Below are 25738 nucleotides of genomic sequence, written 5' to 3'. Positions count from 1 at the left end.
CCGTATAAAGGCATTAAAAAATCGAAGGGCTTTGGACCAAATATTAAAATAATTCGTTTTTTGTACTTTTTTTTATAAATAAATAAGCGGTGCATAATTGGAACATTTGTGTTTTTATTTTCAGCTCTTCCAATGAGTAGTTGTTGTTGTTAGATTTTAACCGTTATGGGCTCATTTGAAAGCTTACACACTAATTATATAATACATGTACAATTGGATTCAAATAAACAAGCTTGTTTGCGTAGATATGGTACTAAACGTAACTAATGTTATTTATGTTCCATTTTTGCACCTCACTGTATCTTGCAAACACTGACACCGGCGGCCAGACATCAATGTCGAACGTTCAGTTGAAAATCGAGGAGCGCGTTGTATTTATTGTTTTAAATGCTACTTCCATATTTTCATTTATAGGCCCTACATAACCGTTTTGCATTGCCACTTTTTTCAAAAAATAGTTATAATAAAACTACAATAGTATTTTGTATGATTTTTATTTGTATTTATATTTGTACGTAGTGTGTATACTAATATTAAAATTTTATTTATAATGATTGAAAAGTATCAGATCTTTGCGACCTCCTTTCAGTTGTCTCGCGACCCCCCTGGGGGTCGCGACCCACAGTTTAAGAAGCCCTGACCTATACAACATCTACATGATGAGGCCCTAATGCTGCCTATTAAGGAGCATAACAAATTGCTCAGTAAGTAGTTTCTGCTAGGGTGTTACCGCAGGCCTCACCCATGTAGACACTTACTTGAGCCTGAGCCACTTCGCAGGCACATCAGGAGGCATGTCAACTACACGGACGAGATCTTAGACAAAACCAACAGACAGCTACTGGATCGGATAGTATACAGACAAGCCATAAACGACATTCATCGGGAGACCCTCACCACCTTCTTAAGCTCCCGACCATCGAATGCCGATATCGGAGTCCAACCACCAGCAATCGCAGACGAAGAGCTCCAACTTCCCCGAGAGTCCCGCGTAACCTTGACACAATTACGGTCTGGATATTGTACCAGGTTAAACTCCTACTTATCCAGAATCGACCCCGACATACTAAACATATGTCCAGCATGTGAAGGCACCCCTCACGACACTAACCACCTTTTCACACGCCCCATTAAATCCACTCATCTAACACCCCTCTCCCTCTGGACCCAACCCGTCGAAACAGCTAGTTTCCTGGGCCCACCGTTAGAGAAGCTAGACGAAGACGACCGGTGATTACGCTATACTGACCCGAGCTGTTGATGTAATAGAGAATATTGATGTGATTTAAGCTGGCGCACTGCCTCAGGCTGTCGAAGAAAGGAGCTCTCGGTGACCTTAATTGTCTAACTGCCAAACCTGGACATTTACAGAGAAAGTGCCAGACAGTCTCGTTCTCTGAAAACTCCCCACAGCTTCTGTAATGAGGGCGATCTGCGATAGTGTATGCCGATCGTCCAATGACCGGTAAACACAGGTATGGCGTAGAGTCCCCCAAGACTTTCTGAGTCCTCCGTTTATTGTACTGGGTCCAAAGGGTTTTCGAAGAAATGGAGCTTCATCTTTTCTGCGCTTGCCTGAGAAATAAGTTGCGCAATTCCTCTTTAACAATAGTCAAGAGGATACCTATGGCCTGGAAGGAGGTCTCTAAGATCAATTCAGTCCCTTTCCTGGCAATTTCATTTCCCTCTAGGTTTTCGTGTAATAATTCCCCATATCTCACTATTGTACAAATATGTCCTTGAATTATTAATTTTTGGTTAAATTATTACTTTATTGCATATTTCTCTTCCTTCTGGAACCGCAATTTCAAGGGGTGATCGAATTTTAAACAGTGAAGTGTGCGCTTTGTCAGTGCCTGGGAATAGAGTGTATTCAAATTTTAGAACTCATTCTGAGAGTCGTGTTTGGTTACTTTTCTCCTAGCCACACGTGGCAGCAATTGAGTTCATTACAAGAGTGGAGTACTTCTGAGAACTTTAAATTGTATACATTCCAATTTTCTACACTTTCGTGTTTGTCTTTTTGCTCAATAGGCAGATGAGATTTTTGATTCGGCATCCATAGTAGAGTATTTAATCTAAGTTTCTTGCTGATGACTTTCGATTCAATATTTGCATGTCCAATTACGTATCATCAAGAGGTTGCACAAACTGGAGTGCGCATGGTCTCATCAAAAAGTGAAATGGTCTAACCCATCACTATTATGTATATACCTAAATATCGCTGAAATATTAATTTCAAGTCATCAAATAATCAATTTATCAAAAACAGCGTAAATCTGCACTGGGTGCTTATACATATTTCTGTTTAGAGAAGAACGGCAGAATTTCCTGTACGCACAAGTTATTACCAGAACTGTTACTTAGAAAAAGTGCATAGATCTGGAGGCCTGCAAAGCCTTTGCTTCTGGCTAGCTTGACGAAAGCAAAATGAGCAACTTCCAGACTTGCAAAAAATAACCACCAAACTATAGAAATGAGGAAGAGACCGACTCCATTCGAAACGACCGTTTTTAATTATGCAGCACTGGTCGTTTGGGTTTAAAACTTCAGTGTGTCTAATTCTATATGTTCTAATATTTATTATAAAATGTATAGACACCACCATTAGCTATATGGGCTTCAGATCTTTGAAGCTTTTTAGAGTGGAAACAATAAATTGGGATTGAAATATTGGATTGACCTTCATAGTCGCCTAATGCCAACCTTATTGAAAATGTTTAGGCAATAGTTAAGCAAAAACTCAAAGGAAAACAAATATGATTACCTCCACAATTTTCGCAGAAACTTTGTGTTCAGTACAGTGACTCAAAGATCTGAAGCCCATATAGCTAATGGTGGTGTCTATACATTTTATAATAAATATTAGAACATATAGAATTAGACACACTGAAGTTTTAAACCCAAACGACCAGTGCTGCATAATTAAAAACGGTCGTTTCGAATGGAGTCGGTCTCTTCCTCATTTCTATAGTTTGGTGGTTATTTTTTGCAAGTCTGGAAGTTGCTCATTTTGCTTTCGTCAAGCTAGCCAGAAGCAAAGGCTTTGCAGGCCTCCAGATCTATGCACTTTTTCTAAGTAACAGTTCTGGTAATAACTTGTGCGTACAGGAAATTCTGCCGTTCTTCTCTAAACAGAAATATGTATAAGCACCCAGTGCAGATTTACGCTGTTTTTGATAAATTGATTATTTGATGACTTGAAATTAATATTTCAGCGATATTTAGGTATATACATAATAGTGATGGGTTAGACCATTTCACTTTTTGATGAGACCATGCGCACTCCAGTTTGTGCAACCTCTTGATGATACGTAATTGGACATGCAAATATTGAATCGAAAGTCATCAGCAAGAAACTTAGATTAAATACTCTACTATGGATGCCGAATCAAAAATCTCATCTGCCTATTGAGCAAAAAGACAAACACGAAAGTGTAGAAAATTGGAATGTATACAATTTAAAGTTCTCAGAAGTACTCCACTCTTGTAATGAACTCAATTGCTGCCACGTGTGGCTAGGAGAAAAGTAACCAAACACGACTCTCAGAATGAGTTCTAAAATTTGAATACACTCTATTCCCAGGCACTGACAAAGCGCACACTTCACTGTTTAAAATTCGATCACCCCTTGAAATTGCGGTTCCAGAAGGAAGAGAAATATGCAATAAAGTAATAATTTAACCAAAAATTAATAATTCAAGGACATATTTGTACAATAGTGAGATATGGGGAATTATTACACGAAAAACTAGAGGGAAATGAAATTGGCAGGAAAGGGACTGAATTGATCTTAGAGACCTCCTTCCAGGCCATAGGTATCCTCTTGACTATTGTTAAAGAGGAATTGCGCAACTTATTTCTCAGGCAAGCGCAGAAAAGATGAAGCTCCATTTCTTCGAAAACCCTTTGGACCCAGTACAATAAACGGAGGACTCAGAAAGTCTTGGCGAACTCTACGCCATACCTGTGTTTACCGGTCATTGGACGATCGGCACACACGCGATCGCCCTCATTACAGAAGCTGTGGGGAGTTTTCAGAGAACGAGACTGTCTGGCACTTTCTCTGTAAATGTCCAGGTTTGGCAGTTAGACAATTAAAGTCACCGAGAGCTCCTTTCTTCGACAGCCTGAGGCAGTGCACCAGCTTAAATCACATCAATATTCTCTATTACATCAACAGCTCGGGTCAGTATAACGTAATCTCCGGTCGTCTTCGTCTAGCTTCTCTAACGGTGGGCCCAGGAAACTAGCTGTTTCGACGGGTTGGGTCCAGAGGGAGAGGGGTGTTAGATGAGTGGATATAATGGGGCGTGTGAAAAGGTGGTTAGTGTCGTGAGGGGTGCCTTCACATGCTGGACATATGTTTAGTATGTCGGGGTCGATTCTGGATAAGTAGGAGTTTAACCTGGTACAATATCCAGACCGTAATTGTGTCAAGGTTACGCGGGACTCTCGGGGAAGTTGGAGCTATATGGGCTTCAGATCTTTGAGTCAATGTACTTAACACAAAGTTTCTGCGAAAATTGTGGAGGTAATCAGGCGAATTCGCCTGTGTGACCGTCCATATTTGTTTTCCTTTGAGTTTTTGCTTAACTATTGCCTAAACATTTTCAATAAGGTTGGCATTAGGCGACTATGAAGGTCAATCCAATATTTCAATCCCAATTTATTGTTTCCACTCTAAAAAGCTTCGGCTTCGATGCTTGAGTCCGTTGTCTTCTTATAAAATCCTAGGTTGGCTAATTCTTCTAAATATCTTCGTAGCTGACAGTAATAATAATTTTTGATAAATTTTATTCATCAAAACTACAATCAAATTGCCGATAAGCACAATTAAACGGCCAAATCATTTTTCGAAGAGGCCGTCCCAAATATGAACCTTAACCGGATGTTTAACAGTTCTTAGAAAGACGTATATTTACAGTGTTACCCGCTTTAAGATATTTTCCATTCCGTTCGACGATCTATTGAAATTCAGATACCGAAATTGGTACACAAGGCCATAGTAAAAGCAGGGCTCCAATTATTTCAAGGAGCTTTTTCTATTCATCAGATCTTCCCAAATCCTTGCTATATTCGCAATATTAAATTGGCGTGTTAGTACAGGGTGGCTGATGAAAGCCGCTACCAAAAAAAAATTGAATAACTTTTTTTCTTTTTAAGTTACCTGTTCCATTTTTGTTTTAATTTGCAGATTGATCTTTAAAATTTATTAAAATGGATAACTGGGACACGCAAACAAGAATTTGGATAGTCCGCCGCTATCACGCACTGGAGTCCGTAGTTTTGGTACAGAGAGAGTACAGGCGGATGTTTGGCGGCGATCCCCCGAGCAGATGGACCATAATGAGACTGGTGAATAATTTTGCTGAGCAAGGAACAGTCGCAAGAAGGCCTTATCATCGAAACGCACCAGTTCGGACGGAGGAAACGATCGCTGCTGTAGCTGCAGCTATACAAAGCAATCCAAGGGTTTCAACAAGAAGCTTATCTGCTCAACTTGGTGTCAGCCGACAGTCTTTGCAAACAATAATGCACAATGATTTAGACTTATTTCCCTACAAAATTCAAATGGTTAACAAACTGAATGCAGCAGACTTGCCGATTCGCTTGGAATTTTGCCAGAAGTTCCTGCAAATGGTGGAAGAAGACCAAAACATGTTAAACTGCCTTTTCATGTCTGATAAGGCCCATTTCGATTGAAACGGCAATGTGAACAAACAAAATTGTCGAATATGGAGTACTTCTAACCCACAGATACTCCACGAGACGGAATTGCATCCTCTTCGCGTGACAGTGTGGTGTGCGGTTTCTTCACGCTGTATTGTCGGGCCTTATTTTTTTGAAGAAAATGGTCACACCGTTACGGTTACTGGAGACCGTTATTTGAAAATGCTGAAAGAATTTTTCTATTCAGAACTACGCCGAAAGAGAATTCCTTTCAACTCTGTGTGGTTTCAACAAGATGGGGCCACGTCTCACATAGCCCAGACTGTTATGACAGAGTTGCGACGAAAATTTCCCAATAGACTGATTTCAAGAAACTCCGAATTTCGTTGGCCCCCCCAGGTCGCCTGACCTTACTGCACCTGACTTTTTCTTGTGGCGTTTATGTAAACAAGAAGTTTATAAAACAAAGCCAACAAATTTGGATGAACTAAAATAATCCATTCGGGCAACAATTGCGGCTATTCCTGTCGCAACTCTCAAAGCAGCAATGAACAACTTTTTACTAAGATGCCGCACTTGTGTCAACGAGCATGGGGGGCATTTAAATTAAATTATTTTTAAAACTAGTTAAGCTACATTTAATAAAATTTAATGACCTTCAACTTGAAAAAAAAAAAATAAATGAATTCCATATACTAAAAAAAAAGTTATTTGAGTTTCTTAATGTAGCAAAATTCATCAGCCACCCTGTACTAGTAGTTAGTATCTGAACGCCAGTTTTTTTTATCGCGTCCGCCTTTGGGCGATTCCACCTGCCCTTGGCAATTAAGGTTTGAAAAACACAAATCGTTTTAAAAATGAACTAATGCTTAATTTTGTCAAATGAATATTAAGGTCGGTCTCTTTCTCCTTTGCTTTCCTCTTCATATTTACAAGGTGGCTCAAAATGAATCGGCCTATTGGTTGTGAACAGACAGCTGCAGTATACAAATAGAAAAGCAATGAAGTGCGTAAAGGTCAAAATAAAGATTTTCATCACGCAAAATATTTTTTTTTATTTATACTTTCTATCTTAACTGGGGTGCTCAAAAAAGGGTTGATCTGTTTTTTTAGTCACCTTCGTTGCCAATGTTTATAACTTTTCCATCTTTCGGTCAATATTCAATAAAATTTTTCATCATTTCCAGATCACGCGGTCAAAATAGTCGCTTCTTTTCGTTTACGCAACGCTTTCAAAATAAGAGTCCTTTCTTTTCGTGGTGCTAACATGAGCGCAACAAGAACTCCGATAAACATTACAACAAAAGCAGCCGGAACTATAAGAAAATGGATTGAACCGACGACGCATCTAATAAAAGCAGAGGCAGAGAGGCGGCGCATTAAAAGAGGGAAAATTTATTTCAATGCATCGGCGTTGCATCGTCTATTTTCATGTCTAAAATATGATCTTGCAAATGACCTGAGCCAACTACTTTATGATGTATCTGTCTGATATTGTGGAATTTAACGATCGCATAATTGTTTGTTCGTTTTGTAATGGCTGTCGTTCAGCGACGAGTATCTCCGATAATGGTAACACCTCACAGGAAGCGCATTGTTTTCCAAAATGAAATAGTAACTGTTAACGTATACATATGTATGAGTATATGAGTACACATACATACATACATACATACATTTCGACGCCTTTTAGTGACCATTTCGGCATACTTACATACACACAGAAGTAACACAAAGAACATGCATACACACCCTCGTATTTATCGTTTGTTTTATTAGTTTGTAGTTTTATATTAGTAATACTGTGTATAATGCTATGTGTAAAGCAAAATATTTTCACATAAATTTTTGTATACTTTCATAAATTTGCCTAACTTGAATTTGAAATTGTTGTAATTTTATAATAGCTGTATGCTGTATAATGTTATTTACTTATTAATGAAAGAAAGCTAACGTTTATATACGTATTATATACATATAGCTGCTCACATTCATACATACATTCATCTTCCGATATTCACCAGCAAGCAATATTTTCACATTGAAAATATAACTCGTCTATGGAAACCGAATATCGAAACGAGAAATTATATGCAAAGTGAAATTAGTGAAAATAATGTGGGAATATCAGACATAGTTTTGTGCATCTTCATTCCAACAACAATAAAAATCAAAGTAAAAAGTATGTGCTGCAAAATTTTATTTTACATAAGAAATAAAAAATTTGTCCAAAGTCGCGATCTCCTTCCTCTTAACTACATAGCCAACCGGAACTCGCGCTCCTGCATATGTGTAAGATTTAAAAAAATATTATAAAGCATATAAATCACATTCATTCATATCCGCAATTGCATAAATACATATACATACATACATATAAAACAAATAATCATATATATATTAGTATAAATGAAAGTAATAGGATTATTTAATGCTAAAATCCAACCCAAATCAATCTATTCAATGATGTAATCGAGTACACCGATACGTTTACGATGTTTAATGCAATTAGGTAGGCAAAACTAAAATAAAAAATAATATATTAAAATAACGTCTGTGTATATAATTCTTAAACTGGAATTTCACCAAACGCTCTTTAGTTGATATTTGAGCAAACAAAAAAAACCAAAACTGATAAATATAAAAGAAATTATTGAATATAATATTTACTGCAACTAACACTTGGATGCACACACACTACGCCTATATACATTTATGTGTAAAATAAGCCCTCAATATATACACATCTAAACTTATTAGATACATACATATATACACCCGAGCAAATATTCCATATGTATATATTTATTGCGAAGTAAAATAAATAAAAAATTAATATAACCGATATACAACTTAAGGCATTAGGGAATTTATGTGGAAAATTGGAGTATGAAATTTAGTTACTGCATAAAATGGCCATGAGATAATATGAGAAAAAAGATACTTACATATATATGAACACATGCATGGGACGTACACACATGTGGTATTGTGTGAGTGTGTATATGAGCGGATTAATCTACATATATATAAAGGAATAAAACAGTATTGAATGAAAATTGAAAGTAACTGAGTTTTAATGGTTAGTTATTGGAACGGTTGAGTTTAATTATTTTCAAAATATATTGGGGCGTTCACCGATATAAAACGGTTATGATTGTTGAAACAATAGTCGATTAAAATCCGATTCAAGTTTATACGTTTTCGTGGAAATGTACATACGCTCTTAAAAGTCAAATTGCCTCATTGCAGGAAATCTTAAACTCTTTCCTTAGAAGTCCACGGATAACTTAGTTTAGAACAGTTTCATTGTGGCGTACTACTTTTGCGGGATTGCTTTAGTGATTGCAAGAGTTTTGCTTCGTAGAGCTTTCTTTAAAGATAATAAATGAAAATTGAACTTACTGAATTACACAAAATTAATACAGTTTTGTGAAATATTGATTGCATTGCAAAGGTGGTATATGCGAGACTGCTGGGATGAAAGTCAGTGGACGTATATAAAAAGGGCAGAGGTTCCGGTTTCGTACATTCCTGTACTTTTGCGTAGTATAACGGTTTACTTCCTGCTTTCATACCCCACTACTGATTAAAACCATTATATCAAAATCGCATAAATTAGCCGTTGTTGTTGTTGTTGTTGTAGCAGTATCTTCGCCCTGTCAGTGTAGTGTAATTACCGGTCGTCTTCGTCTAGCTCATCTAACGGTAGGCACAGGAAACTGGCTGTTTCGACGGGTTGGGTCCCACTCCCATGGCAGCCGGTTCTACGTTACCGGAATGACTCGGGTTTTTCCCGACCAAGGGCTGCCGCCCCAGTATACTAGCCCTGTCTAGTGTATCGTATATCACCCCACCCCTTACGTCACAGGAGCAAACTCTCGCAGCAATCCTGCTCCAAATGCTTCTCCTCAGGGCTGGAGTCGAATCCAACCCTGGGTCAGAGGTATTCTACTGCTGCGTCTGCCACAAACGGCTTCACCCGAACTCCACCTCGGTTGGGTGCAATAAGTGCAACGGGTGGAGCCACCTTAAGACCTGTTCAGGCCTTAAGTCGCACAGGGAGTGGTCCACACGGTATGTGGCCAACCCACACCTCCACGGTGAGGAGCCTATCGGAGCAACACAACTCCCCTTCAACCCCTCTCCTCCCTTCCTGTTCCAACCCCAGTGCGGGGACAAACCAGCAGCTCCTGGTCCCCCGTACAGTCTGTTCCGTGTGTCAGACCGTAATACCTCGGAATCTGGTATCAGTCCAATGCAATTCCTGATTTAGCTGGTGCCATTTTCGGAGATGTTCCAGCCTGCGCACCCCCGGAGGCGCAGCCGCCCACCACCATCGGGCCGCAACAACCACAGTGGATTGCGCAGCAGGTCCGACGTAGACAACCCCACGCGTCCCTCACCCCCCGGATTACACAGACCTCACCGAGAAGCTTCAAGCTTCTCTAGTTTAACTGCAACGCACTTACGAGTAAGGTCGACGAGATGGTTGACTTTATGAGCCGGCACAGTATTCAAATAGCTGCGGTCCAAGAAACAAAGTTGCACGCTAGGTCATCTCTGATCACCAGGGATGGCTATAAGGTGCACAGACACGATCGCGGCGAGGCAATGGTGGTGGCCTAGCGTTTATACATAGTCCACCACACAGTGCAGTATCGTCTCATCGATGAAGGAATCGACCGCAGGGACAGCACCTTAGAATGTCAAGGCATAGCTGTCCGGTCAGGCGATTCCGAGCTCGAAATATTTAACGTATATATACCCCCTGTCACCTGCTGCCCGGCAGGATATCACCCTGATATAGGTGCGCTCATCAGAGGTGAAAACCGATTGGTTGTAGGTGACTTCCATGCGCATCACGATCTTTGGCATTCAAGCCTGCTAAATGATGGTAGGGGACAGCAATTGGCAGAGCAGATAGGCGACTCGACATTCAGCACTGTGAACGACGACGCCCCCACCAGGGTAGTGGGCAATTGTAGCAGCTCGCGTGACCTAACAATAGCTAGCGCGGGTCTGATAAATAGCATAACGTGGCGACCTATGCTATCGCTTGCATCAGACCACTTGCCCATTATCGTCTCGATTGAGAGACCTGCCGACTTCGTTTCCGCGAATCACCGGTCCTATTTTAACTTTAAAAAAGCTAATTGGGCCGGCTTCACGGAATTCACCGAGGACACCTTCGCCGCTCTTCCCATCCCCACTGATGTGCGCGTGGGCGAACGCGCATTCCGCAAGGTGCTCACAGCTGCTGCGGCTCGCTTCATTCCAGCTGGAATTTATAAGGACATCCGTCCTCATTTCCCAGCCGAAGCAGCCAGTTTAGCAAACGAGCGTGACCACCTACGCCAGGCCGATCCCGGGGATCCCCGCATAAGGGATCTCAATTTGGAGATCCGGCAAATGGTAAATCAACATAAGCGGACCAAATGGGTTGAGCACCTGAAGACCTGTAACCTCACCTCTGGAGTGAGTAAGCTCTGGTCCACGCTAGGTCCCTGTCGAAACCGACGAAGCACAACGACAAGGTGGCTATCACCTTCAACGATTGCACTTCGTCGGACCCGAGGAGATGCGCGAGCTATTTTAGCCGGCTTTTCATACTGCATCCTCCGGGCGACAGAACCAAACGTCGTGCTACCAGAAGGCTGCACAAACTGACGAACGACAGTGCGCCACTTACTTTCTCCGGTGATGAGGTTCAGGGGGCCATCAACAAGTCGAAATCATCGAAAGCCATTGGCCCTGACGGTTTAAACGCGCTGATGCTGAAGCATCTGGGACCCCTGGGAGTAGGATTCCTCACAAGGGTCTTCAATCTGTCCCTGGTCACTCTCATCATCCCTGACAAGTGGAAAGCAGGTAGAGTGGTACCACTACTAAAACCTGGGAAACCCGCCAACCAAGGGGAGGCTTATCGGCCGATAACTCTCCTTTCCCCAGTAGTGAAGACACTTGAAACCCTCCTACTCTCACTCTACACGAAACACCTGGCCCCAGCCCCACATCAGCACGGATTCCGAAGAGTGCACAGCACCACCACTGCACTCACCGCCATAAACGCCCAGATAAATCGTGGGCTTAACCAAAACCGCCCCTGCGAGAGGACTATCCTAGTTGCGTTGGACCTGAAGATAGCCTTCGATACAGTCAGGCATTCCACGCTACTAGATGATATTTATCAGTCGACACTCCCGCCAGGGCTGAAGAGGTGGTCCGCGAACTACCTGAGCGGTCGGCACTCGTCAGTGATTTTTCGAGATCAAACTTCAAAGCAGAGAAAGATTAAGCAAGGTGTACCGCAGGGTGGTGTCCTTTCTCCCTTGCTGTTCAACTTCTACATCTCGAAGCTCCCCCAACCACCAGCGGGAGTTTCCCTGATCTCATACGATGACGATTGCACGATAATGGTGTCAGGCAATGACATCGATGGCCTGTGTTCCAAAGTGAACAACTACCTCACCGACCTTTTTCGCTTTTTCACTGCGAGGAATCTCCAACTTTCCCCCACCAAGTCCACGGCGACCCTCTTTACCACCTGGACAAAGGAGGTCAAGCTGTCCCTTAAGGTAAAAGTCGATGACACACCAATTCCGACGGTAAATAACCCCAAAATTGTGGGTGTAACCTTTGACAGCTTGCTCTCCTTCTCTGCGCACACAACCGCAATTGCCACTAAAGTCCAAAATCGCAACAAGGTCCTCAAATCGCTGGCCGGCAGCACTTGGGGCAAAGACAAAGAACTGTTGCTTTCGACATTTAAGGCAATTGGCCGACCGGTTCTAAACTATGCTGCGCCTGTCTGGTCGCCTGGAACTAGTGATTCGCAGTGGACAAAGCTACAGACATGTCAAAATACCGCAATTAGGACAGCAACCGGGTGCCTCCTGATGTCACCCATTCAACATCTTCACAACGAGGCACAATTGCTCCCAGTAGCGGAGCACAACAAACTGCTCAGCAAGCAGTTCCTGCTGGGATGTTACCGCAGGTTTCACCCCTGCAGACACCTGCTTGAGCCTGAGCCGCCTCCCAGGCACGTCAGGAGACACCTCCTAGACTACGCTGACGAAATCCAGGACAAAACTAAGCGCAACCTACTAGACCGGACAGTATTTAGACAGTCAATAAACGACCTCCACCGGGAGACCGTTACCACCTTCATGAACTCCCGCCCTGTGAATGCCATAATCAGAGTCCAACCACCACCTATCGCAGATGAAGAGCTCTAGCTTCCCCGTGAGACTCGTGTAACATTGGCACAATTATGTTCGGGATATTGTAGCAGGTTAAACTCCTACATATCCAGAATCGACCCCGACATACCAAACACATGTCCGGCATGTGAAGGTACCCCGCACGACACTAACCACCTCTTCACATGCCCCCTCAAACCGACTCATCTAACCCCCCTCTCCCTCTGGACCCAACCTGTCGAAACAGCATGTTTCCTGGGCCTACCCTTAGATGAGCTAGACGAAGACGACCGATAATATACTTACACTGACAAGGCTACCTATGCTGTTAAAACAACAAACACGGGTTGGGTCCCGAGGTAGAGGGGTGTTTGCGCATAATTTAGCTTCCAACTGCGGTTATATCTCGGTCCTTTGTTCCCTATAGAAGTCTTCTCATAAAACTAAGCTATTTGCCAGTATAAATCTACCATAAACAATGTGTTATTGGTTCATCCTATAGTAGTCCAAGTTGTGAAACATGTTACGGCAAATTGTTATGTGGATGAATGAATAGCAAAATAATTTTTACTTGAGAGTTTTCTAAGAGAGAACCGTTTAACCATAGTTAATATCCTTATGTTAAATAAATTTTCATTTTGCATCCTAATACTTTTTTCTCCGAGAAGTCACTTTTAAGCGATTTCCAACACAGATATACAGCTGTTTAAGCGCAGCTAACTTGACAATATTCTTTTCTGACATTTGTCGAACGTCCAACTCGAGTGCTACTCTTCACATATGGCGTGTGTTCTTCTAGCGGAAGAGAGATAGCCAGTTTGGTTTGTAATCGGTATCCGGCAGTTGGCAGAAAGAAAAGGAAATCATCCCTGAAACAGTTGCCTTTTTTTCCGATTGGAACAATTCAATTGTCAAATTGTTCCCTTGAGTTAAACAACTCAAATTTTGTGCTCCAATTTGATCGATTTATCCTTGATATAAACTGTGCGAAAATATAAAAACTATCTAATTCATTAAAATAAATATATGCGTTTTTAACCGCTGCGAAGTATCAGTACATCTACAAACAACACTGGTTCACGTGTCATTCAGCCAACCAACCATTCATAGGCAGCGCCGTCAAGTCTTCAACACTCGCAAAGGTGGAGCGAAAGTGAAAATTCAAATTTATCATTGCTAATCTCTCGGTTATGCCGGACTTTTCTGCTTGTGTTCTCTACGCTCGCTAGACGCAAAATATTAGGAAAGTGGATAATATAACTGTAGAATTGCGTTTTTAGGTGTTTATAAATTAAATGTCAATAGCCAGAAAATAGTTTAAGAATTGGTCGAGAGAGTTGTGAATGCTGCATTTATAATCAGTTTAAAAGTGCGAGAAATTTGTTCTTCAACAGTTAAATCTGCAAGTGCAAAACGCCAAAAAAGATTAGTTTAATTTCATTGCGAGTAGGGAATGAAAGAGCAGCAGAGTTCAGTATAAGAAAAAATTGTGTGATCTGTGATTCTGTGAGAACTTGTTGTTGTTGTTTTAACAGCAATAGTGAGAACTTGTCATATATTCTGCCTGCGTCAATACCAAAGCCAAAACTAACGCCAGCTTCTGAACGACAACGCTAGCTTTTTTAACGATAAATTCATACTCGAGTTCGGCTAATTGTAATCGGTGCAATCGGTTGTGTTCACCCACACGTTTTATTTTCGCAAAAAAAAGTTAAAGACGAAAGCCAAAACAAAACTTGATAAAGTAAAAAAGTATTAAAAAAGTTTTCAAAGCGTTTAAATCTGAAGTGAAACGACTGCATCAGTTACTACAACAGGAGTTAGAGCAACGACAACAAGAACATACGAAAATGCTGATCAAAGAATAGTAAGTACCCTCACTTTACTGCTTCCCGAAAATCAATCAACTATAAGTGGGCGGAAGGGATGTGTAATGGTGTTATCAAAGTCTTCTTTGTACATATATCCGCCAACAGCTAATTGTTATTGTTCGTCTGATTGGCTGATGTATCAGTATCAGCTAAGGTGGTGCGTTACTACACATACATACCTCTTTCTTCACCCACCTTCTAAGGCATGAGATTCTTGACCATGAAAAAAGTTCAGCCTATGCAAGCAAACGATTTGACGCGGCATCATGCCACGCGCAGCTATCATTAACGAAGGGTGCGTACAAAAAGAATACTGCACTTCACAACTATTTTAAATAGCTTACAAAGTGACGTTATATGATTTAGTAGACATTTTAATTCTCTTTTCGTTGACGCTAAGAATTTAAGGGATTTATCATATAATTGCCAAGAAAATTGCGACAAATCGATTTTTGGTCTCGCACGAAGTCTGAACTCAAATTGAGTGACGTTAGCTGCGCTGCCGGAATATATGTACGTATTGTACAACACATGTGTATAGTAGTTGCTGTGCAAGCATATTCTGCCAGCGTCGATATCGGCGTTGCTGAGACTCTTGTTTTCGGTGTTGCGTTTTTTTGCTTTTTTATTGGGATATGTGTCACCTCCTCATTTCACTTCCAAATGGATTTTTTTTCTAATCATACATATATGTATGTAGCTGCTGTTCATTAATATATTAATATATATTGTATTAGAATTTTCATGTTTCCTATCTTTTATTCATGAATTTTTTTGTGCCTCAAACGTCAAACATTGCACACTGGTACGTTGTAAACGATAACTTTGCTGAATTTTTTTTTTTTTGGTGAGGTAATAGAACGCGGTTTTTGGCTGCGTCGACGTTGGCGTCATGTCATCGTTCACTATGAATGGCGTTGCCAACTGGAGCTTTATTTTTACTTCAATAAAATGAGAATTTCGTGAAGCAAAAGAGTAAGAAATCTAAAAGGTAAAGAGACCTATAGCACCAGTCGTCCGTAAGAAACCTCGGCTGGAATTTAGAACAATGCCGATCTTGGAATTTCTGGCAAACTATAATGTTTTTTTTAATGAAACTTGGTGGAGATGTTAGTGAGGTGTTAAGGAACACTCTTTATAACTTTAAATTAATCGGGAAATAATAATTTTTTAATTATTTACATTCAAAATGCCCTTGGGAACATCAGTATAATTTGCCACATTACACTCTATATTTTTTAACATTTCACTATAAATCACCAAATATACACTCACACGCGTGTTTGTACCGATTTTTATGCTAATATTCCAATTATATCTATTAAAATTAAATGCAAATTCATTTGCCTATGCAATCACATTCCAATTTTAAGCGCGAACAAGAAGAAGATTGGAATTACAAGAGTATGGTGTTGCCGGATGCCTGCAAATGAAAACAAAAATTAAGTACTTGAGTTTAGTGTTAATGATGGGAATGGGGGTTATTGTGCCTGCTTACTACATACACGCATATGACGTTTTAATTTTGGGTTCAATGGTTTTAACACGGAAAGGAGTTTTACGCAAAAATACTGTGGATTGCGTAGCCGGAGTTGGACTGATGAGGGTTATTTTTTTGAAGTGCGGCTGAAGGCCGCCCACGCGAAAAGGAGTTCTACGCAAAAATACTGTGGATCGCGTAGCCGGAGTTGGACTGATGAGGGTTATTTTTTTGAAGTGCGGCCGAAGGCCGCCCACGCGAAAAGGAGTTCTACGCAAAAATACTGTGGATTGCGTAGCCGGAGTTGGACTGATGAGGGTTATTTTTTTGAAGCGCGGCCGAAGGCCGCCCACGCGAAAAGAAGTTCTACGCAAAAATACTGTGGATTGCGTAGCCGGAGTTGGACTGATGAGGGTTATTTTTTTGAAGCGCGGGCGAAGGCCGCCCACGCGAAAAGGAGTTCTACGCAAAAATACTGTGGATTGCGTAGCCGGAGTTGGACTGATGAGGGTTATTTTTTTGAAGTGCGGCCGAAGGCCGCCCACGCGAAAAGGAGTTCTACGCAAAAATACTGTGGATTGCGTAGCCGGAGTTGGACTGATGAGGGTTATTTTTTTGAAGTGCGGCCGAAGGCCGCCCACGCGAAAAGGAGTTCTACGCAAAAATACTGTGGACTGCGTAGCCGGAGTTGGACTGATGAGGGTTATTTTTTTGAAGTGCGGCCGAAGGCCGCCCACGCGAAAAGGAGTTCTACGCAAAAATACTGTGGATTGCGTAGCCGGAGTTGGACTGATGAGGGTTATTTTTTTGAAGTGCGGCCGAAGGCCGCCCACGCGAAAAGGAGTTCTATGCAAAAATACTGTGGATTGCGTAGCCGGAGTTGGACTGATGAGGGTTATTTTTATGAAGCGGGGCCGAAGGCCGCCTACGCGATAAAGAGTTCCACGCAAAAATACTGTGTTAATTAATTTAATTTAATTTTAATTACTTTATTATTTTTTGTGATACGCTTAATATCATTGTTTTTAAGTTTAAATGAGTTGTATGTTTTTATTTTCAAATTCATTTCTCAACTTTAAATTACAGCAAAAAATACTGCAGTTTTACAATGAACCTTCCACTGAACATCCCTGCGTGCGAACTTCGTTTTCATTTCAGGTGTATGGCAACACCAACTTTTCGCTAAATTATAGAACTTTAACATTAAATTACTTAAAAACTATAAGCCTCCGCAGGTTCTGTTTTCAGTTTTAAGATGGGGATACACCCCTCTATCACCCCCTTTTTACCGTTTTTTCCAAAGCGATCGGCATTATACTAAATTCTAGCCGAAACCTCAACAAAACTTGCGATTTTTTAAGGTATATATTCTTTTATTATTATTTAGTGACTGGTATTCATACCAGTACTAAAATTATGTTTGAGCATTGGCTGCAGAGGCCATCAGCTCTGTGTCGTCTGTGGGTGTATTCTTTTAAATTATATCAAGATAAAGATACCAACTATAAATCCAATAAGGTTAAAATATGACTTATAATTGTGACAAAATATAAATGCAATTGTGTAATCCCATTTGAAGAAGAGTGGCAAAATGGGCTCTAAGAAGTTGAGAAAAATTAAAGCTGCAATATTGGTAGAATGGCCAAAATTCTAAGTGAGTACGACACGGAGAACCTGTCGTCAGGTTATGCTAAGTCGATTAGAAGTTTCGAAAGTTTCTAAGTGATGCGATACTAAATATTAAATAAGTGTTTTTATCACCTTATAATAAAAGATTATAAAAGCACTTTATTGATGAGTTGAAATGTGGGTATTTTTATTTTTGTAATTTCAAAACAGTTCTGTGCTCACTATATCTAATATTTTTACTAGCATTATAATTCTAAATAAAAGTAAATATAATAAAATAGAAGTAAAAGCACCCATAATACATGGTGGACCATATAGCGTTTGCTTTTTGAACCACCTATTTTTTTGAGATTGGTAACAGAAATGACATGTCAAATGTGTTCATAATTTACTTAAAGGTTTGACATTTACGAAATGGGACGCTATACGCTTGAACAAAATTGGGAAATATGGAAAACCTCTTTTCAAATGGTGAGCCTTCTTGTTGTTGTTGTTTTTAACAGCATAGGTAGCCCTGTCTGTGTAGGCATATCATTGGTCGTCTTCGTCTAGCTCATCTAGGGGTAGGCCCAGGAAACATGCTGTTTCGACAGGTTGGGTCCAGAGGGAGAGGGGGGTTAGATGAGTCGGTTTGAGGGGGCTTGTGAAGAGGTGGCAATACTGCTGTTTCCGTGGCGCCGCAATTTAATGGCGGATTCTTATACAACTCGACAAAAGAAAACGAAATGAATAAGTAAAATTTTTTGATATCTCGCTTAGTTTTCAGGTAATTTAATGTTAAAGTTCTCTAATTTAGCGAAAAGTTGGTGTTGCCATACACCTGAAATAAAAACGAAGTTCTTATGCAGAGATGTTCAGTAGAAGGTTCATTGTAAAACTGCAGTATTTTTTGCTCTAATTTTAAGTTGAGAAATAATTTTGAAAATAAAAACATAACCCTCATCAGTCCAACTCCGGCTACGCAATCCACAGTACTTTTGGGTAGAACTTCTTTTCGCGTGAAAAGGAAAGTGACTGTATGGACAAATGCATTTGCATTTTATTTTAATAAAAATAATTCGAATATAAGGATAAAAATAAGTAAAAACACGCGTGTGAGTGTATATTTCGTGAATTTTAGTGAAGTGTTAAAAAATATATAGTGTAATTTGGCAAATTATAGTGAAGTTCCAAAGTGCATTTTGAGACCTTTTTTATTCAATATCTCGAAAACTAAGCGAGATATCAAAAAATTTTACTCGTTCATTTCGTTTTCTTTTGTCGAGTTCTATAAGAATCCGTCATCAGATTGCGGCGCCACGGAAACAGCAGAATGCCCGAAGAGGTGGTTAGTGTCGTGCGGGGTACCTTCACATGCCGGACATGTGTTTGGTATGTCGGGGTCGATTCTGGATATGTAGGAGTTTAACCTGCTACAGTATCCAGAACGTAATTGTGCCAGTGTTACACGAGTCTCACGGGGAAGCTGGAGCTCTTCATCTGCAATAGGTGGTGGTTGGACTCCTATTACGGCATTCACAGGACGGGAGTTCATGAAGGTGGTAACGGTCTCCCGGTGGAGGTCGTTTATTGACTGTCTAAATACTGTCCGGTCCAGTAGGTTGCGGTCAGTTTTGTCCTGGATTTCGTTAGCGTAGTCTAAGAGGTGTCTCCTGACGTGCCTGGGAGGCGGCTCAGGCTCAAGCAGGTGTCTGCAGGGGTGAAACCTGCGGTAACATCCCAGCAGGAACTGCTTGCTGAGCAGTTTGTTGTGCTCCGCTACTGGGAGCATTTGTGCCTCGTTGTGAAGATGTTGGATGGGTGACATCAGGAGGCACCCGGTCGCTGTCGTAATGACAGTATTTTGACATGACTGCGAATCACTAGTTCCAGGCGACCAGACAGGCGCAGCATAGTTTAGAACCGGTCGGCCAATTGCCTTAAATGTCGAAAGCAACAGTTCTTTGTCTTTGCCCCAAGTGCTGCCGGCCAGCGATTTGAGGACCTTGTTGCGATTTTGGACTTTAGTGGCAATTGCGGTTGTGTGCGCAGAGAAGGAGAGCAAGCTGTCAAAGGTTACACCCACAATTTTGGGGTTATTTACCGTCGGAATTGGTGTGTCATCGACTTTTACCTTAAGGGACAGCTTGACCTCCTTTGTCCAGGTGGTAAAGAGGGTCGCCGTGGACTTGGTGGGGGAAAGTTGGAGATTCCTCGCAGTGAAAAAGCGAGAAAGGTCGGTGAGTAGTTGTTCACTTTGGAACACAGGCCATCGATGTCATTGCCCGACACCATTATCGTGCAGTCGTCAGAGTATGAGATCAGGGAAACTCCCGCTGGTGGTTGGGGGAGCTTCGAGATGTAGAAGTTGAACAGCAAGGGAGAAAGGACACCTCCCTGCTGTACACCTTGCTTAATCTTTCTCTGCTTTGAATTTTGATCTCGAAATATCACTGACGAGCGCCGACCGCTCAGGTAGTTCGCGGACCACCTCTTCAGCCCTGGCGGGAGTGTCGACTGATAAATATCATCTAGTAGCGTGGAATGGCTGACTGTATCGAAAGCCTTCTTCAGGTCCAACGCAACTAGGACAGTCCTCTCGCAGGGGCGGTTTTGGTTAAACCCGCGATTTATCTGGGCGTTTATGGCGGTGAGTGCAGTGGTGGTGCTGTGCACTCGTCGGAATCCGTGCTGATGTGGGGCTAGGGCCAGGTGTTTCGTGTAGAGTGGGAGTAGCAGGGTTTCAAGTGTCTTCACTACTGGGGAAAGGAGAGTTATCGGCCGATAAGCCTCCCCTTGGTTGGCGGGTTTCCCAGGTTTTAGTAGTGGCACCACTCTCCCTGCTTTCCACTTGTCAGGGATGATGAGAGTGACCAGGGACAGATTGAAGACCCTTGTGAGGAATCCTACTCCCAGGGGTCCCAGATGCTTCGACTTGTTGATGGCCCCCTGAACCTCATCACCGGAGAAAGTAAGTGGCGCACTGTCGTTCGTCAGTTTGTGCAGCCTTCTGGTAGCACGACGTTTGGTTCTGTCGCCCGGAGGATGCAGTATGAAAAGCCGGCTAAAATAGCTCGCGCATCTCCTCGGGTCCGACGAAGTGCAATCGTTGAAGGTGATAGCCACCTTGTCGTTGTGCTTCGTCGGTTTCGACAGGGACCTAACGTGGACCAGAGCTTACTCACTCCAGAGGTGAGGCTACAGGTCTTCAGGTGCTCAACCCATTTGGTCCGCTTATGTTGATTTACCAGTTGCCGGATCTCCAAATTGAGATCCCTTATGCGGGGATCCCCGGGATCGGCCTGGCGTAGGTGGTCACGCTCGTTTGCTAAACTGGCTGCTTCGGCTAGGAAATGAGGACGAATGTCCTTGTAACTTCCAGCTGGAATGAAGCGAGCCGCAGCAGCTGTGAGTACCTTGCGGAATGCGCGTTCACCTACGCGCACATCAGTGGGGATGGGAAGAGCGGCGAAGGTGTCCTCGGTGAATACCGTGAAGCCGGCCCAATTAGCTTTTTTAAAGTTAAAATAGGACCGGTGATTCGGGGAAACAAAGTCGGCAGGTCTCTCAATCGAGACGATAATGGGCAAGTGGTCTAATGCAAGCGATAGCATAGGTCGCCACGTTATGCTATTTGTCAGACCCGCGCTAGCTATTGTTAGGTCAGGCGAGCTGCTGCAATTGCCCACTACCCTGGTGGGGGCGTCGTCGTTCACAGAGCTGAATGTCGAATCGTCTATCTGCTCTGCCAATTGCTGTCCTCTACGATCATTTGGCAGGCTTGAATGGCAAAGATCGTGATGCGCATTGAAGTCACCTACAACCAATCGGTTTTCACCTCTGATGAGCGCACCTATATCAGGGTGATATCCTGCTGGGCAGCAGCTAACAGGGGGTATATATGTGTTAAATATTTCGAGCTCGGAATCGCCTGACGAGACAGCTATGCCTTGACATTCTAAGGTGCTGTCCCTGCGGTCGATTCCTTCATCGATGAGACGATACTGCACTGTGTGATGGACTATAAACGCGAGGCCACCACCATTGTCTCGCTCGCGATCGTGTCTGGGAACGTTATAGCCATCCCTGGTGATCAGAGATGACCTAGCGTGCAGCTTTGTTTCTAGGACCGCAGCTATTTTAATACTGTGCCGGCTCATAAAGTCAACCATCTCGTCGACCTTACTCGTAAGTCCGTTGCAGTTGAACTGGAGAAGCTTGAAGCTTCTCGGTGAGGTCCGTGTAATTCGGGGGGTGAGGGACGCGTGGGGTTGTCTACGTTGGACCTGCTGCGCAATCCACTGTGGTTGTTGCGGCCTGATGGTGGTGGGCGGCCGCGCCTCCGGGGGCGGTGGTGGGTGCAGAGCTCTGCAGCAGGGGGCAACGTAGGCAGTTGTCCACTCACGGGTGGTGTGCAGGCCGGAATATCTCCGAAAATGGCACCAGCCATTGCAAGAATTGCATTGGACTGATACCAGATTCCGAGGTATTACGGTCTGACACACGGAACAGACTGTACGGGGGACCAGGAGCTGCTGGTTTGTCCCCGCGCTGGGGTTGGAACAGGAAGGGAGGGGAGGGGTTGAGGGGGAGTTGTGTTGCTCCGATAGGCTCCTCACCGTGGAGGTGTGGGTTGTGGTGGCGGTTGGTAGTGCCGGCCTATCAGGGGGTGTAGTAGCCGTGGAGGCATCAGACGCCTGCTGGCCGGAGCAACACGTGGCACATACCGTGTGGACCACTCCCTATGCGACTTAAGGCGTGAACAGGTCTTAAGGTGGCTCCACCCGTTGCACTTGTTACACCTAACCGAGGTGGAGTTCGGGTGAAGCCGTTTGTGGCAGACGCAGCAGTAGAATACTTCTGGCCCAGGGTTGGATTCGATTCCAGCCCTGAGGAGAAGCATTTGGAGCAGGATTGCTGCGAGAGTTTGCTCCCGTGACATAAGAGGTGGGGTGATATGCGGTACACTAGACAGGGCTAGTATACTGAGGCGGCAGCCCTTGGTCGGGAAAAACCCGAGTCATTCCGGTAACGTAGAACCGGCTGCCATGGGAATGGTAAGTCTAAATGGCAAGCGTTACCGTGACATGCTCAACGAGTTTTTGTTTCCAAAAATTGAAGAGGATGACATGGATGACATTTGGTTTCAACAGGACGGTGCAACTTGTCACACTGCCAAAGTTACACTCGAACTGTTGGCTACCGTTTTTGAATTCCGATATCAATCGGCCACCTCGGAGCTGTAATTTAAGTCCGTTGGACTATTTTTTGTGGGGAGCCGTTAAGGACAAATGCTATGCGAACCATCCAGAGACGATTGATGCTGTAAAACACGAAATCGAATTTGCCATTCATGAAATTGGAGCCCAAACAATCGAAAATATGCTTAAAAATTGGGTTTATCGAATGGCCTACTGTAAAGCCAGTCGTGGCAGTCATTTGAGCGATATTATTTTTTATTCATAAATGACAATGTTCAATCTTCAAAATAAAAAAAAAAAGTTTGAAAAAATATTGATTCGTTTTTTTTTATAGCCGATTCAAAAAGCAAATTTTACATGGTCCACCCTATATTTATTTCCATTAGAAATCTTATATACCGTTGGAATGAGAAAAAAGGGGCAGGTCACCCCCACTTTTTAATTTTCATTGGCGCGAATAGCCGCTTTCTGCTCTCGTTCCAAACAAGTTCTTATCTAGGTCTCTAACGAGGCCTTACATGTACTTGGTAATTCGTCCCGCTACTTTTATTTTGAACACAGGTGTATATACATACATAGATAACATACACGAACTTGTGGAAAAAAATCTACTGATTATAAAGATGAAGAGCCTAATTAGAGATTTAGACAAGAATTAATCTTTATGAATTAAAAAAAAAAGTATGCAATATTTGAGAAGTGAATTATGCCTAAAGGAGAATACATCAAAAAAGAAAAATAATGTTATATTAAATCTTTTCCCTCTTTATTCCGTGAACTTTTTTACCTACCGGTCTCACTTACAATATTACAATATTTTCTTTGCCAAAAATGTGCCGACGATTCTAAATAAAAAAAAAATTACTTTGCACAGCGGATATGAGCTAGTAAAACAATAAGCATTTCGGCATAAGCTAGCTTTTATTATGGTTTTATCAATACTAAACTAATTGGTGAGTGCTTTTGTGTGACCATAAATAAAGTGCATTTTTAAATAACTGACGTAATTTTAAATAAACACTGAATGGTCGGTTAGCCATAAATTGTTATTTTTTTTATAATAAAGCCACCGATTACCCTAAGTTGAAGGAAAACGAAAACGTTTTTCTTCACGTTTACACAGAACGAGAATTGACCCCCAGGTCGAAATCCAGCGATATTGAGTTTACGAATGAGCACTTTATATTTTGTTAAATGCTTTAGTTATGTAACTACTATTACTAGTTTTATATAAATGAAGACGAATCATACAAATCTGTTGCCATCCGAGGTACTGCTCTTTGCACTTTAAGTGTGAGATGCATGAAAAATGAGAGTACGATAAATGAGTAGAAGTATGCTTCACTCTATTTGTGCTCATTCGAGACTTATTTGTGCTTGTCCGTGCTTGATCAAACAAATTAAGTTTAGTGCATGTTTTCGCCATTACTGAATTTTGGCCATTAATGAATTAAATGCTGAAGAAACAATTCCTTGTTTAAGTGATGAGGATTGGTAGAAGTGTTCAGCACCATTTTTGAGCAAACAGGTTGAGATCATCATAAGCGATTTCTTTAAAGCTTTCAGGTAATAAAAAAATGAGTGTGCATCCATATTGGATATGATGTCATTAATAATATGACCTGATAATCGCACATCCGGGCTGGATACGCGATCCAAGAAGAAGATTAACTAAATCAATTTGACCTACAAGTATTGATACAGATTGGTGCTAAAATTTACATGAGACAGTCGGTTTAATTTATATTCGACGAAGAACTGCTACTTCAAACCATTCCCTGAAAATTTATGAGGAATAGTTTACCCTATTGAAGCAGTAAAAATTACAACAACAACAGCGTTCTAACGATAGTCGGCTTAACGTTACCGAAACGATCCGGATTTATATCCGGCCAAGGACTGTCACTCCAGCAGCATTCCCCGTAATTGCATGGGGAATGTTTATGCTGCTACAACAACAACAACAACAACAACATCAGACTTGAATATTTCGATTCTTTGCAAGCCTGCCAGGAATATTTTCATTGTCACAAGAACTCAATGTGTTTATATGTCATAGCGAATGGAATATACCTACATCTATACTAATATTATAAAGAGGAAAACTTTGTTTGTTTGTTTGTTTGTTTGTTTGTAACGAATAGGCTCAAAAACTACTGGACCGATTTTAAAAATTCTTTCACTATTCGAAAACTACATTATCCAAGAGTAACATGGATTACATTTTATTTTGGAAAAAAATAGGGTTCCGTAAGATATTTGGATTTTTCGGACACAAACTGAAAAAAGTCTTATATATAAAATAAAGTCAACTTTTTGTGTGTGTTCGCTAACCGGCCGTGTCTGCACCGAATTAAACCAAACTTAGACACATTGCTAAGAAGGTATTGAAGATGGTTTCCGTATAGTTTGGATACCTATTGGTGGATAGGGCTCGAGATATAGGTCAAAACATGGACCCGGGTAACCTTCGGATGTGTATGTACAATATGGATATCTAATTGAAGCTGTTGGTGAATGCTTTAGTACAGAGTACTTTTCATGCCGCTCCGTGACTGGGGTCTGGAGATATAGATCAAAACGTGGACCCGGGTAACCTTTGGTTGTGTATGTATAATATGGGTATCAAATGAAAGCTGTTGATAAGTGCTTTAATACGGGGTAATTTTCATACCTATTGATGACTAGGGTCTGGAAATA

General features: G+C 41.8%; 2 protein-coding genes across 5 annotated transcripts in view; both read left to right on the top strand.

Moving 5' to 3' along the window:
* The window catches only part of LOC129250059 (phosphatidylinositol 4-kinase type 2-alpha), a 48689-nt gene extending 39951 nt beyond the window's left edge, over positions 1 to 8738 (top strand). For all 4 annotated transcript variants that reach the window (XM_054889703.1, XM_054889707.1, XM_054889717.1 and 1 more), the window contains one exon: positions 6861 to 8738. In XM_054889703.1, the coding sequence (XP_054745678.1) occupies positions 6861 to 6939 (79 nt within the window). In that variant the 3' untranslated portion in view covers positions 6940 to 8738. The remainder of the gene's footprint in view (positions 1 to 6860) is intronic.
* A 4959-nt stretch (positions 8739 to 13697) lies between these two features.
* The window catches only part of LOC129250040 (phosphatidylinositol transfer protein alpha isoform), an 85229-nt gene continuing 73188 nt past the window's right edge, over positions 13698 to 25738 (top strand). Inside the window, exon 1 of the mRNA XM_054889692.1 lies at positions 13698 to 14745. Coding sequence (XP_054745667.1) covers positions 14729 to 14745 — 17 coding nt within the window. The 5' untranslated portion in view covers positions 13698 to 14728. The remainder of the gene's footprint in view (positions 14746 to 25738) is intronic.

The sequence above is a fragment of the Anastrepha obliqua genome, chromosome 1, assembly GCF_027943255.1.
Source record: "Anastrepha obliqua isolate idAnaObli1 chromosome 1, idAnaObli1_1.0, whole genome shotgun sequence".
NCBI classification, from domain to species: domain Eukaryota; kingdom Metazoa; phylum Arthropoda; class Insecta; order Diptera; family Tephritidae; genus Anastrepha; species Anastrepha obliqua.
The sequence above is the reverse complement of the archived record's forward strand: the minus strand, read 5'-3'. Positions and strand labels throughout refer to the sequence as shown.